A 15,335-nucleotide genomic window follows, 5' to 3' on the forward strand; every position below is an offset into this window, starting at 1 on the left:
GTCACAAAAAAAGAAAAAGAGAGAGAAAGTTATGATTAAATGCCAAATTTGGTGCACTTGCCCATATGTTCTATGAGATGAGAAGACTTTTCTTTTTTTTTTTTTTTTAACCAATATTTCAGGAAGTCATCTGCCTCCAAAACAGCACAGAGTGGAACCCAGCCGTTATCCCGAGCCAGTACCTCTGTAGCTGCAGGGAGCGACAGGGGGAAGAACCTGGAGAGAGCTACCGAGAATGAAGAGTCCTTGGTCCCCATGATGCCAAGCAACTTCATTGATGCAAAGGTTTGATATGTAATGCTTCTCCTTGAGTGAAATGAGCGTAACAGGGAAGTGTGTTGAGTGTGTCCTGTTAAGTATAATTATATACTCCGCCCACAGTTTTGGGGGAAGAAGTCGAGGACACATGAGAAACAACAAAGAATGGAAGATACAGAAGAGGTGGGGACACAGATATTAGGCAGGGTTATGGGAGCTAGGATACACCATCATTAGCTATTATTTAGTATAATTGGGCTCCCCTGCACTTCTGGTGTAAGCACTTCTATTACATTATTTTACACTGAGTTTCACGGTTGCCTGAATCCATTCTCAGTGCACAGCAGTTACAGAGGTTTTAAGATTTACTTTTAAATAAATCTTTTACATGTATGTTTTGCCTGCATGTATATCTCTGCAACATGTGTGTGCCCAGTACCCAAGGATGGAAGAAGAGGGCACCAGATCCTCTGGAACTGGAGTTACAGATGATTGTGAGATGACATATGGATCCTGGGATCTTGTCCCTGGTTCTCTGAAAAAATAGCTTGTGCTTTTTTTTTTTAAGTACTTGTTTTTTGTTTTTTGTTTTTAGCTTATTTATTTTTACTTTATGTGCATGTTTGTTGGGTCCCCAGGAATTAAAATTACAGACAGTTGTGAGCTGCCATGTGGGTGCAGGGAACTGAACCCAGGTCCTCTGGAAGAGTAGTCAGTGCTCATAACCAATGAGCCACCTCTCTGTGATCATAATCATTGAGCCATCTCTGTTGCCTTCAAAGAATAGTTTTCTTTTTTGTTTTTTAAGATAAAAAAGATATGGGCTGGAGAGATGACTCAGAAGTTAGAGGCATTTTCTGCTCTTCTAAAGGATCCACAATCCATTCCCAGCACCAAGATGAGGCTCACAGCCACCTGTAACTCCTCCAAGGGATCTGACTCCCTTTTCTGACCTCCTCAGGCACATGGTACACATACATACACACAGACAAGACACATGTACATATAAAATATAAAGAGCCTTCTCTTGATGGCCGGAGAAAGTGGAATATTACAAGGAAGTATATCACCAGAGGGTGCTGCTTCATGTCTTTCTCAGGGTTTCTTAGAGCACCGTGGAAACCAGCTAGAACTGTGTTCAGCCTCCTCAAATTCTTTTGTTTTGTTTCTTTTTCCGAGACAAGGTTTCTTTGTGTAGCCCCAGCTGTCCTGGAACTAGCTCTGTAGAGCTGGCTGACCTCAAACTCACAGAGATCTGCCTGCCTCTGCCTCCCAAATGCTGGGATTAAAGGTGTGCGCCACCACCACCTGGCTCATCACATTCCTATAAGTAGCTCTATAACCAATGTGACACGTGTCAGTCACCAGTAACTGCAGACACACCCACAGCTTGGGATGTGTGACCACTGCCTCAGCAAAGAATGTTTTCTAGATTGTTTAAAAGAGTCTTAGAGAAGATGATGGTGTAGGGACGTCACTGTGTCCTGCAGAGCCAACCTCTCCCCTGTGGTCAGCCGTCCTTCACAGACCCTTTCCTGAAATTTACAGTGACAAAAACATTCTAAAGTTTTGGGAGAATGTGTATTAACTCTTTGCATTTCTTTATATTGTGTTTCTGATGTTTGTGGGTGTTTGCATGTAAGCATGTCATGGTGCTCATAGCACAGATTGTGAGAGTCAGTTCTCTCGTTGTGCTGTGTGGGTTCTGGCATAGGATCCCCTGAAGCTGGAATTATGGATAGTTGTGAGCTACCGTGTGGGTGCTGGGAATTAAATCCTATGGAAGAACACCCAGTTCTCTTAGCCACTGAGCCATCTCTTCAGCCCCAATATGATTCTGATGACAAACAAGTATGCTGAGTACAAGAGGCAGTGCCAAGGCTTTGGAGATGCTTCAGAGGTTAAGAGCACTGATGCTCTTCCAAAGGTCCTGAGTTCAATGCCCACAGCTACATGGTGGCTCACAAATATCTATAATGAAGTCTGGTGCCCTCTTCTGGCATGCAGGCACACATGCAGGCAGACATTGTATACATAATAAACCTTTATTTAAAAAAAAAAAGAGGCAATTGCCATATGTGATCTTTGTCTTCTTTAGACATTTACACTCTTTGTGTACTAATTGTGATGAACCCAAATCTCACAATTCTGAAGTATTTTCCCTTTGTATTTCCTCAGGGAGGGACTGACCTGATCATCAATAGCTATGGTCCTATCATTAAAAACAACACTAAGAAAAAGTGGCTTTTCTTCCAAGACACTAAGAAGGTGAAAGCCGAACAGGTAATCTACTCATGTGAGAATCCTTCACTGTCCATAGCATGAGGAAAGATAATTAAAAAGAATGGGGAAATGTAATGAATAGGCTTTGACCCACCTGGTTCTGTTCTGACAGTGGAGAAGAGTGATGAGTGACAACCAGAAAGACAGTTCAGATAGTAATCAGAGATGTGGGTCTTCAGTGGGGACATAAGGACCATAAGACAAGAGAGGGACGTGAGCTTATATCACAGTAACCAAGGTTTTGGGTTGGTGGGATTTTTTTTTTTTTTAAGATTTTTATTTTTATTTATGCCTGGGTAGCTGTATGTCATGTACATAAGTACTGCCCCTGGAGGCCAGAAGAGGGCGTTGGATCACCTGGAGCTGGAATTACTGATGTGGGTGCTGGGCACTAAAGGGTCCTTAAGCACTTAGCCATCTCTCCAGCCTCACCAAGGAAGGTTTTGGCATTTCAGTTGGTATAGTAGTTCAGAAATGCTCCCAGCTCTCTGTCCATTCACAATGGCGACCTTTTGTCCCTGCATATGAGTTATCTGCTGTCTCATTGCTACCTTTTCTGTTTTTGCCTAGACACAAAGAAGGTTTACTACCCAGGCCGTCTGTTTTTACCAGCCAGGCACCACAGTGTTGATCAGCGATGAAGACTCCCCCACCTCCCCAGGCCAGACCACCAGTTTCCCAAGACCCTTTGGGGCTGCCCTCGACACTGAGCATTCAGCCAACAGTGAAGGCAGCCATGAGACAGGGGATTCTGGACGGTTTTCCCACGAGTCCAATGATGAGATACACTTGTCCTCAGTCATCAGCAGCACACCCCGCACCTCAGATTCCCTGGCTGGCGGCGATTCTGATGGCGCTGGTACAGTGGAGAAACATGGAGACCCTGCAGAGCCCTTGCCGGCTGAGCAGACCTCCTCCCCAGCCGCACAGCCACCGTCTGCAGGGCTGCGCTTTGCTGCTGATGGGTTTCCCATCTAGACAGCCATGCTCAGGGATTTACAACAAGCATCTGTTCGAAGGACAATGAACAGGGAGCCAAAAAGCCTTTTTGTGAAAATCTTGATGTCTTACTGGTTTTTTGATCTTTTTTTTTTTTTTTTTAATTTTTATAATTATTTTTAAGCGCACGAATTTTGAATGTTTCAATTGTCAACAATGTGAAAAAGGGCAGTCAGGACGCTTGACTGGGTTCTATGATATATCACTGGAGCGGAGGGAAGACTGCCCGAGCCCTCTGCTGAATAGCTACCTCAGTTTGCTGTTGGCGGACTCTGAAGAAGTGTGTTGCCTCCTTTCCGTGCTGGTTTCTCTCAGCAGCATAGCCAGCGGGACTTTCTAGTGACGCCGTGTGTCCATTATGTGTGTGATGTATGTAACTGAGGAGTCCGATGGGTAGATGAGGAAGAACGTTGATCTGAAGCTCTGTGTTTTTTTTTTTTTTTTTTTTTTTTTAAAGAACTATGACACCTGCATGATTATTTGGATAATGTTAAGACCTCTGGCTGTGAGGAGAAAATATGGGACTATATTTATTTGAATGGATGAAACAAATATGTGTCTTTGGAAAAGAGAACCATTCCATAGCATATAGAGGAGCGTATCCTTGCAAGGCTGTTAGGCTGGGAGCACCAGGGCAGGAGTCCTTTGCTCTAGCCTGCACCTGCCTGCCTTCAGCCTGCAATAGCCACCTTCTGCTTGGCCCCATAGTCAGCCAAGGGCTGCGCTTTCGTAACATCTTCAGAGTTTCTGAGCTAACTGCAAAACACAATGTAGAAAATGGATTTTTTTTTGATGGTTCAGATTTTTCTCTTTTAAAATCCCAGTTGGGCTTCAAATGGGTTGAAGACATGTCATGAAGTATTAAGGATGAAGATAAACAAAGCAGTAGAAAATAAGATGAACTTGAGATTTTCGTAATAGCAGTGCCTTCCAGTATATTGAAAAGTTTTGCCTTATACCTTTTTAATATCCATGAAGATGTTTAGGAAGAAGGATACCAAAAATTTGCCTTAACAAAGCTTGGATCTTACTGATAGCCCTATTGCTATCCGGCACCTTGTTGGGGGTGTTCTCTTTTTGAAGCGCAGGTTTGCCTCAGGGATGTTGTCCCCCACTACCCCAATGGCCGAGCTCGTGGCTTACTGTTCATCTTCTGCCTGGTTTGAAATCAGCAAGCTGTTTACTTGGCACCTTAGACCTCTCAAACTGAGGTGCTGAGCCCCATGGGAGGGACAAAATATGAGACTGGTGAAAAAGAGGCACGTCCTTAACCTTTTAAAATCATCGGTTTTGTCCTCCCCCTCCCCCCCCCCCGTTGCATTTTAAAAGGAGGGCCCCATGTGGGGTTTTCCCTTGAAACCCCGCCTCCACAGATGAACCAGGTGTCCTAAAATCAAGGGAACTCTGCTGGGTAACCCAGTGCCGTCATCTTGATGACCCTACCACAGAGTTTTTTCATTGTGATTCTAGAACGTGCTTAGAACCTCTCCCACAGGATGCACCAGCTTCTGCTTCTGAGCGCTGTTCTGTCCCTTCCGTTGTGGGCTTTGTGGCAAAGTTGGGGGTGGAGGAAGAAAAAAAGAAAAAAGAAAGCAGAGCTTTAGGTGAACAATGGGAGGCAAGAAGAACCGGCTTCCCCTGCCTTGGTGCTCCTGTTTATACTACCTCTTTTTAAAGTTATGCTAGTGTTATTGTTCTTTCCTGTACTCAGGGAATTGTCTCGTTTTGTTTTGTTGTTTTGTTTCTTTTGAGCTCATGCCGAATGGGCAGGTGCATTGACAGGGTATGGTGTGGTTTGGTTCGTTGTAGAAGTGTGTGGGCCGACTTCTATCAGTGTCTACAAAGAAGAGGTACAATGGGATCAGTTGTTTTCAGTGTTCAAGAGCAAACAAAATGTAAAGGTGAAACTTCAGGCTTAGGGCCAGACCCGTCAGAAATGTGTTCCCTGCCTGGGCCATCTAAAAGGGTCCGAGGGGACACTGTCACAGAAGAAAGTGCTCAGTTTATTGATGAATAGACCCTTAGTTACAATAGACCTTTAGTTTATAACTATTTGCTAGTGCTTTTTTTTTTTTTTTAACCTTTTCATTCTATTCTTAGGCAGACTTTTCTGTCATAATTCTGTTACCAAAGAATTTCCAGTAGAAAATGAAATTTCTATTATATTACCCCAAATGGAATTCCCTAGAAACAGCTATAAATAGATCCAATTACAAGTAATTTCTAACCCTAAACTGTAGGATTTATATTGATAGTTACAGTTGATTAGAGTAGTGACATTAACTACCTTACTGTCACCAGAGTGTTTAAAATAAGTTGTAATTTCCTTATAAGCAGATAGTTATAAAATATTTCAATTGTAGAGTTTTTTTCCCTTCAGCAAGTAAAGAAATCTTTAACTCTATAGTATTAATGTATTTTCAATTTTTTTAAAATTACTTGTTGGAGAGGGGGAAAAAATCACTAAAAAATAAGTATTTTGATCTCATGGGATAAGGTATTTAATGTTCAACAGAGGCTTTTGGCTTGGTAAAAGCAAGCTTCTTTGAAGTCTGAAGTATGAAATTCTAACTAGAATGTGAAGGTTATCACTTCTTCCTCATGGTGCCATTAATTCATCATATTTCAACTCCAAATAAGCTGATGTACAAGTTGGTAACTGTTTCATTTCCCAAAGAAATATTTGCTAGAAGTGTTGATAACCTGCCTGTCATTTTTAATGTCAAATATTAAAAAATACTGCTCATCAGTATTTTCATACCAAAGACCATTAAAATATATAATTTAGCCTGTAAGTAAAGATGAGCAGATTTAAAATAAATTTATTTAGAACCAGATAGGGAATCTAGCTTTAGTGGCAAAAAGAAAATACCAAAAGGCTACGTTTACATAGTAAAGGCAATACAGTTATATTGGTTATTTATCAGTGTTTTTTATTCAAGTACTTTATATCAGCAAATTAAAAAGAAATTTAAAAAACCAAAGATATTTAAGGTTACCTCCGAATATAGGGAAATTTAGCTGTACATTGAACTGTTGTTTGTTGTTTTTATGTTAATGAAACATCTCTCCAGAACCTCTCCTCTGTGTCCAGAGGGCATCCTGAGGATTTTCAGTGAAATCTGCTGATTCAACTACAGGGATAGATTGAGGAAGTCAAATTAAAGGAGCTACTATTTGGGTGGCCAGTGCTTTGAGTTAAAAGGTGGTTCCTAAATTGTAAGGTTTTCATTGCATCAAAGAAGCTGGGCTTTAATCTCAAATGGAAACCTGCGTGAAGAAGAATGGCTTTTTTTTTTTTTTTTAACAGAATCTAGAGATTTGTAAAAGATAGATTTATCCATTAAATAGTTTTTAAAAGATATCAAGAGAATTAGATGCTGTGACATGTGACAGGCTTTCTTGCTGTTAACTCAGACACAAGCTACGCCAGCAACTCAATGGTGACTGGAGTATGGAACATGTCTATGCTTTCTAGAGGGCTTCTGCAAAAAATAATAATAATAATAATAATAATAATAATAATAAAAAGGCTTATGGCTGACAACTCAGAGCACTGTTTGAAGTCTTCTTTAGGAAGACACCACCATTGAGAATAGTTTTTCATGCCATCCAAAGCTGTCGTGGTACACTCCTTTAATCAATTGCAACAGTCAAAGGAAGGATAGCCCTGCTTTGCCTGCTCTACATAGCAAAGCAGGAAGGGGGGGTGTCATTTTAGGAAATATTGCTACATGTGGATCAGTCAGTGACTGTTGCAATTCGTGATTCCATTTTGTACATTTGCATGTCATCAAATGTCCAATTTGAATACCAGATGTGGAAAACAAGTTTGAACTGTATTGTAAAAAGAGCTGTTACTTTTCTGAGGCAGATTTTTCTGCCTGAAATTTTACTACATGTGTCTCTGATAAAACTGCTTTGGTAGAGGTCAAAATTCACTCGTGCGATCTGTAAGCACAGAGAGAGCATTGGTTCTGGAGACTACCCTGCACAGCCATTCGTCTCATTGTGAATCTTAACTGGTATTTAGCAGGCAACCGTAGATTCTGTGCTGGGTTGTTTATTCTCAGGATATAAGTTCACAGGCTAAGGCAATGTGTGTGTCACAGGCTTTTCCGGCAGGTGGGTACAGTATTGATTTTCTTGCAATGTCCTCTAACAAACGTTCACTAACTTAATGTCTGTAAACAGCAACACAACTATTTTAGAACTCTGTAGGTCAGAACTCTTTTTCTTTTTGAGGCGGTTTTTTGTTTTTTCTTTTTGCTTGGAAATTCTGCTGTCCTAAATTTTCTGCTGGCTGAGTAAGCCAGGCCAGCTTTGAACCGGTGGCAACCCTCCTGTCTCTTGCCCAGGATTAGTGTGCACCACCAGGACAAAATGGCGGTGCTAATGAAGCTGCATTCCTCCTGAGGTCTGAGAGAAGAAACATTCCTTTGCCTTCTTCAACTTTTAAAGACTGTGAACTCAGTCTTTCTAAAGAACCAGCAACATAGCCCCCTCTCCTCTTTCTCTGATCCCAAGAAAGAAAGATGCTTCAATTCCAAGTTTTCATTTGGTTAGATTATTCTGACCATCATCTAAGATGATGTCTTTATATGAACCATGTCTGCCAAGTTTCTTTTGTCATATTATTGTAAGATTCTTGCAGGTTCTGAGGATTTCTCTGTAGACTTTTGTGGGTGGCCATTATTTTTCCTACTACAGAGCCATCAGTTCTGTGGAATTCTTCTCAGTAGCATGGTACTAGGTTTTCAAGAGGTAGCAAATCTGATGTTCACTTGCTCCTGGGAGACCTTTATAATTTCAAAGACTGGAAAAACCAGTTTGTTGAAAGCATGTTAAAATCTATCTCTAAAACCCTTCGAAGACAGTTAAGCTTTAAGCATTTTTGGAAAATGAGCTTCATTCATGTCCTAACTCCAGTCTTTTCTTGAGGGGGGGGGAGGAGAGGGGTCGGGACATGGTTTCTCTTTGTAGCCCTGACTGTCCTGAAACTCTCTCTGTAGACCAAGCTGGCCTGAATTCCGAGATCTGATCTGTCTGCCTCTGCCTCCCAGGTGCTGAGATTTAAGGTGTGTGCCACCACCACCTGGCTCCTGTTTTATAGGGAAAATCTCTTAAATGTTCACCTCCAGCAGTGTTGGACTTCATCAGAAAGATCTGAAAAGCCTTTTTCATGTTTGTTGCTGGGAAAGGGCTGAGGATCCTGGGTAGATGAACAAGACAGGGCAGATTCATCCTTGGTTTTCTTTCCAAAGCACATTGGCATGTACAACCTTGCAGCCTGGTTTTCTGCCTTCACAGTGATGGATGTTCAACCTTCTGATTGGGCAACTCGGATGCTTCCCATTGCCCTTGCCTCTCCTCACTCCATCAGCTTATGTGTCTCCTAGGATACTCTAACCTACTTCACCTGCTTCATTTTGTTCTAAAGCTCCAGTTTGTTCTGATTTCTGGATCATTTCAATACTGGCTTTCTTTCCATTTGGAAGGATGTCTTTGAATTCAACCCTAATGTTCAGCATTTCTTCAGCAGAAGAGAGAAAGCTGTTTCGGTTCACAGGATGAGATGCTGACTACGAAGAAGCTACGTGTCCTTGAACTCAGCCTCTGGGTGCTGAAATTAAAGGTGTTACATCCCCACCCCACCTCTGGCCTCATCTTTCATTATTAACAAAGGAGCCTTTCCTTGGCATCAGCTGTCTTCACTCCTTCTATGAGATGCCAGATGTTACAGACTTCCTCAAGTTTCTGTCTCAGCCATATTTTATGACAGAGAAATACACCTTTAGAAAGAGTGTTAGTTACTTTTGTTATTGGTCACTTTAAAAAAAAAAAAAGAAAAGAAAAAGAAAAGGAACTACTCTTTATTGCCTATGTCATAGAGTTTCTTACTTGCCACATTCTATGTTATCTCTTCCATTCCCAAACTAAAACCCTTCCTGGCAATAAGCCTGAACACAGACATTGCCTTAGCCACCTGGTAGAGTGTAGAACAGGTATTAAGAAAATCTGTCTGTTACTGTCATTGGACAAAAATTTGTGTCTGTATGTGTAGGAGTTGTGTTTTCTATTTCAAAGATGTGAATTTAATGAAGTGTGGGAGCCAGTTAAGTTATTTTATGTAGTGGGTGCTCTGGGTCCTGCCACTCTCTGCTTCCTTGTAAGGGCAGCATTTGCTGGCTTCCTGGTGGACTGTGGAGCTGAGCTACATTTGATTTCTATTTCACTCAGGGGACCAGCTCCGCAGATTCAATCACACGAAGAAAGTGAATGTTTGCCTTGATTTTTGAATGTACTTTTTAAAATGTCTTTTTAAAACATTTTTTTGTTGTTGTTTAATAATGTGGGTTTGTTTTCTTTTCCTAGCATAATAGCAAATATTTCTTAAAATCCCTACCCACCCCGGGTAGTTTATATTCTACCCTACAGGTCATGCCAAAAAGTGAATAAAAGTTTAAATGCCAAAATGTTTATGAAAACTGCTGTCTACATACTGATTGATTGCACATTTTAAATAAAACTTTTCCTTAGTTAAAAAACGAAGGCATGTGTTTTCCTTCTTTGGGAGACTAGAGAATAGACATCTGTGATTTACAGAATACATGGATAGGATGACATATTATGTGTGTGCTTAAGGCCTCCCTCTAAGAATGGAAGCCACATGGCATTTTCTGAACACCAGCAAGAGCATATGCCTTTCCCACTCCTGTTGATTGATGCACACAGTCAAGAAGCAAGCATTAGGTGACCAGAGGCCTTGGGCGTGTTCATGTACACAAAGCAATGCCTCCAGATGAAGATGCTAGTGAGAGTTTGGAATGACAAAAGGAGGCTGGAAACCTTCCCATTGGACAGCTAGAGATGGTGCTAGAGAGATGGCTCAATCGTTAAAGGTGTACAAGCCAGATGACTTGACTGTAATGCTGGAATCCATGGGAAAGAGAAGGAAGAAATGGCTGTATACAGTTGTTCTGACCACCACAGGTGCGTACTTACATCTTAAACACACAATAATAACAATAATTTTTTTGGATTTGGGGGTTTGTTTGTTTGCTTGTTTTTCAAAACAAGGTTTTGTAGCCCTGGCTGTCCTGAAACTCACGCTGTAGATCATGCTGGGCTTGAACTCAGAGATACACCTGCCTTTCCCTCCCAAGTGATAGAATTAAAGGTATGTGCCACCAACTCCCTGGCAAAATTTTGATTTTTTTTTAAATGTAAGTATAGAAATTTTTAACAAGCTTGAATTAATGAAGTGAAGAGAAAAGACACTCTTTACTATTTTTGTTTTTTTAAGGATACATATCTTTTATTTTATATGTATGAGTGTTTGTCTGCACGTTTGTGTGTGCCTAGTGCCCAGAGAGATCGGAAGAGGGAGTCAGATCCACTATAATGAATTACAGTTAGTTGTTAGCTACCATGTGGGTGCTGGGCACTCAACCTGGGTCCTCTACAAGAGCAGCCAGTGCTCTTAACCACTGAGTGTGTGCACAGGCTTTTATGTACAGGTGCCCGTGTAGGTCGGAAGTGTTGGGTCCCCTGGAGTTAAAGGTAAAAGTAGTTGGCTGTCCAATGTAGGTGCTGGGAACTTAAGTTGAGAGTTCTGCAAGGGGATGCTGAGTCACCCTTGCTAGAAGTCTGAACAAATGTCAGGGTGAAACTCCTATAGGCCATGGTCTTTAACCCCAAGGTAATGAGCTGCAAAGTTAATTATGAAAAGAAAGGTGCTAGACACTTTGAAGTTTTTACACCTTTCTAAATAATTGATGAGTTTAAACATCAAGATGAGGATACAATAGAACTCAAGTAAACTAAAACACCAGAGGATATATCATCAGAGCAGTGGCTGAGCATGTGCAAAAAAAGAAAAGTCAAGAACTCATGGGTACAGTAAAATAGTAAGTACCTAGGCATACAGCACAAACACGTTAGGAAAAAAAAAATGGGGTCTGGAGAGATGGCTTAGTAGGTGAAGGTGATTGCTGCCATCTCGATGATCTGAGTTCAGTCCCCCAGGACCCACACAGTGGGAGGTGAGAGATGACTCCTGGGCTTTGTCCTCTGGCCTCTCCACGTGTGTGCAGAAAGAAGCTAGAAAAGTCAATAAAGCATCAAAGTGAAAAGGTTGGAAGAACAATCGACACACCAGTGATCCCAGCACTTGGGAGGTGAGGATCAGGAGTTCAGGATCATCCTGGGCTACATATCAAGTTCAAGAACAGCCTCAACTACATGAAAATCTGTCTCTAAATAAATAAGAAAAGTGAATGTACCAGTCTGTGTACACAATGGGATATTACTCAGCCTCCAAAGAAATGAAATGTTGATGCATGCACTATGAGAGGGAACCAAACTGCAGCCATTTTGAATAGAACTTCCATTTTGAATAATGGTCAAATAAAGTCTGAGTTCCTAAGACCCCCCCCCCCCAAGGTAACTGACAACATCCTGGTTGGCAAGATGAGACAAGAATGATAGGCAAGCCACCTCAACATAGTTGAGTAAACCAGCCAATGAGGACAAGTGTACCACAGAAAAATGTTCCTAGGAAAGTTCCTAATCTTTGATTCCTGATTGGTCAAGAATGTAACTGTAACTTGACACAGATGTTTATGATTTTCAGGCTTAAAAGCTCTGTAACACTCTGACTTGGGGTTATAGTTGAGCTTCTGAGTCTGTTCTGAGGTCCTGATTGATCAGTAGTGACTTGATTGCAGTAAAATTTCCTTTTCTACATTGACTTGGTATATGAACTGTGTAGGTAGGCTCCAAGGGGACGCCCATAACAATACAATATGGATGAATCCTGAACACAGGCTTTTAAAGGCTTAAAATAGGCACATTTCCTCTCTCTTAAAAGAGATTTTGTAGCCAGGCAGTGGTAGTGCATGCCTTTACTCCCAGCGAAGCAATTAGGAGACAGGCAGGCGGATCTCTATGAGTTCAAAGCCAGCCTGGGCTACATACAGAGTTCCAGTTCCAAGACAGGCTCCAAAGCTACACAGAGAAACCCTGTCTCAAAAGAAAAAAGAAAAGGAAAGATTTCGTAAGCCACGGGACAGTGACCCATGCCTTTAATTCCAGTACCTGGGAGGCAGAGGCAGGTGGATCTCGAGTTCGAGGCCATCCTGGTCTACACAGCTAGTTCCAGGACAGCCAGGGCTACACAGAGGAACCCTTTCTCAAGGAACAAAGAAAGATTTCATAGCGTGCTGATCGTGCCTTACTCAGCTGCTGGTTTTCACTAAACCTTGCTCTAATTCCGCCTTGCTGTGCTTCATTCACAAATACTCATACAGCTTGCTTACTTAAGACATTTTCTCAAGCTGCAATCTACCTATGCCTTTTACTATTGCTGCAAAACACAGCAAAGCAAGGCAAGAACCCTACTTGACTGCCATATTGATGTCAGCAGTGGTCACGCATAGAGCGTATGTTGTCTTCTCTCTTCTCTTTAATTTTTTTTTACATTGTTTCATGCAATATGTTTGATTATACTTTTTCCCCTCCCCTAAGTCCTCCCAGGACCTCACAATCTCCCCAGCCACCACCCACCCAACTTCATGTTCTCTCTCTCTCTCTCTCTAAAAGAATGAAATCAAGAAAGGAAGACAAAATATGAAACAACAGCAACAACAACAAATCAAAACAAACAAAAAAACCCAAAACCAACAACAAAAAATGTGCTGTCAGCTATGCTGAGCATGAGCCTGCCTTAGAGTATGGTCATGCCTTTAACAACCTGCTTTGTGATTTCCCATTTCCTCTTAATTTCCATAGGTTTCTCTATCTCCATCTAACTCTGAAAACGTATGTGGGACTGAATTCTGTTCTTGGCCGTCCTCATTGGCTCTGCCTGACTCTTCATTTGTGTCTGTAGCCTGGGTCTGTCCAAGCATTGAGTTTGTTGCTCTGAACAGTGGAGCCCATTTACTTTGTGCACCTCTCTGAGTGAGAAGTTCAGTGCAGATCAACTCTGGGACTCATAGCCAAGGCTTGTGGATTTGACTACAGCAAGGTGAATGAACATTTTTGAGAGGAATTCTGTTGTTTTGGGAACACGAGGAGATTAATAGGGTTGGGTGGGAAGAACAGTGACTTGTGTATGCTGTAGCAAAATGCCTAACCAGAGCAGCCTAAAGGAAGGCATGCTGGGCAGTGGTGGCACACACCTTTAATCCCAGCACTAGGGAGACAGACAGGCAGAATCTCTGAGTTCAAGGCCAGCCTGATGTACATTGTGAGTTCCAGGACAGTCTCCAAAGCTACACAGAGAAACTCTGTTCCAAAAAACCGAAACAAACAAACAAAACCAAAGCAACAACAAAAAGGAAGGCAGGATTTGTTTTGGCTCACAGGCTGAGAGTACCATCCTTCATAGTGGATGTCACCAAGCTGGAGCATGAGGCACCCAATCCAATCACATCCTCAGTCAGGAAGCAGAAAGACAAGCTGGTGCTCTGCTCCCTTTCTCTTTCTTCGGTCCAAGACCCTGGGGGAGTAGGGTGGTGGGTCTTCAGCCTTAGTTAATGTAATCTAACTATTCCTCACATGCTTGCCCTGACGCTTGTCTCCTTGCCAACCCTAGATCCTGACAAACTGACAGTTTCCTCCATGTCTGCATGACTGTGTAAATGTGATGCTATTTCAGTTTCCCTTTGACATTTTAAGGTTTGTATCCATGATGTTGGATCAGTGTGCTGAGGCATAGTGACAACTCTTCATACGGATTCGGCATTTCCCAAGGGAACGAGAGTGAAGAACAAGACAGACATGAAAGTGTGAAGGGTATGTGTAGATTTGTGTAAAAGCACTATGTCTTCCTGTCTGCCTTCCCTATTCCCAAGAGCCTCGAGGGAAAGGACACATGCATGCTTTCAGTGACAGACCCAATTTGCTCTTCCTATTTTGTGTGTCCGTGTAGTAATGCACTCCTACAGTGATTCTAGCATTGACCAAATACATTGCTTTAACCAAAGAGACATAAGCCAAGACTTGGAAAGTGCTCACATAGTAGGGTTTGCCCTCCCTTGATACTCTAGAAATTCTTATTATCATCTGAAAGAGTATGGCCTGACAGGGTGGATGCTACCCCACAGCCCAGGTATGATGTTTGCTCATCAATCCTGCTCAAAGCCATCGACTCAACACATGTAAGGGCTTTGACCACGAACTGACCACAAATTCTGAATCACTTGGTGGTACTACAAAAAGCCATTCTGTCAGAGTCCAGCACAGATGGCCTGTACACGGAATTATAAACAAGTAATGATAACTTAAACCACTGAGTTTGGGGTCATTACACAACACTGATATACAATTACTTATAAATGCATCAATGCAGATGTGACCCCTAAGTACTGGTACACATATGACCTGAGGTATTATGAATTCATAAGTGTATCTCTCTGTCACCCAACCTCAGACCCAGGCCGTCCAAAACTCAGCTCACCTTCAGCCCGTCACCCCCCACTGTCTTCTCTCCAAGGCTGGAAGCCAGCTCATGACTGGTGCCTCATGTAACGTAATTGTCGATTTGTGCAATTAATTCCATGAACTCCTTTACCCCACCTCAGTGTATGTATGAGGCCCTCACTCACTCCTTGGATATCATTTAATAATTGTTATTGTTAGAATGTGTCTCCTTCATAATTCAGGTGCCATTGTAATAGCATCAGGAGGCTTCCTGCACAACTCAAATTAGGTTCTGGCTGTCTTAGTGATAGTGCTATAATAAAATGCCCTGACAGAAGCAACTTGAGGAAAGGAAGGTTAACCCTGGC

At 42.0% G+C, this 15,335-nt stretch overlaps 1 protein-coding gene across 1 annotated transcript; it reads left to right on the top strand.

Moving 5' to 3' along the window:
* The first annotated feature begins 175 nt into the window (after positions 1–175).
* On the top strand, positions 176–3,987 carry LOC127231966 (protogenin-like). Its single transcript, XM_051197931.1, has 3 exons — positions 176–285; positions 2,437–2,541; positions 3,112–3,987. The coding sequence occupies exons 1-3, from the start codon at positions 256–258 to the stop codon at positions 3,517–3,519; spliced, it is 543 nt and encodes a 180-aa protein (XP_051053888.1). The 5' UTR covers positions 176–255; the 3' UTR covers positions 3,520–3,987.
* Positions 3,988–15,335: the final 11,348 nt, after the last annotated feature.

Source organism: Phodopus roborovskii, unplaced genomic scaffold (genome assembly GCF_943737965.1).
Source record: "Phodopus roborovskii unplaced genomic scaffold, PHOROB, whole genome shotgun sequence".
Lineage (NCBI taxonomy): Eukaryota > Metazoa > Chordata > Mammalia > Rodentia > Cricetidae > Phodopus > Phodopus roborovskii.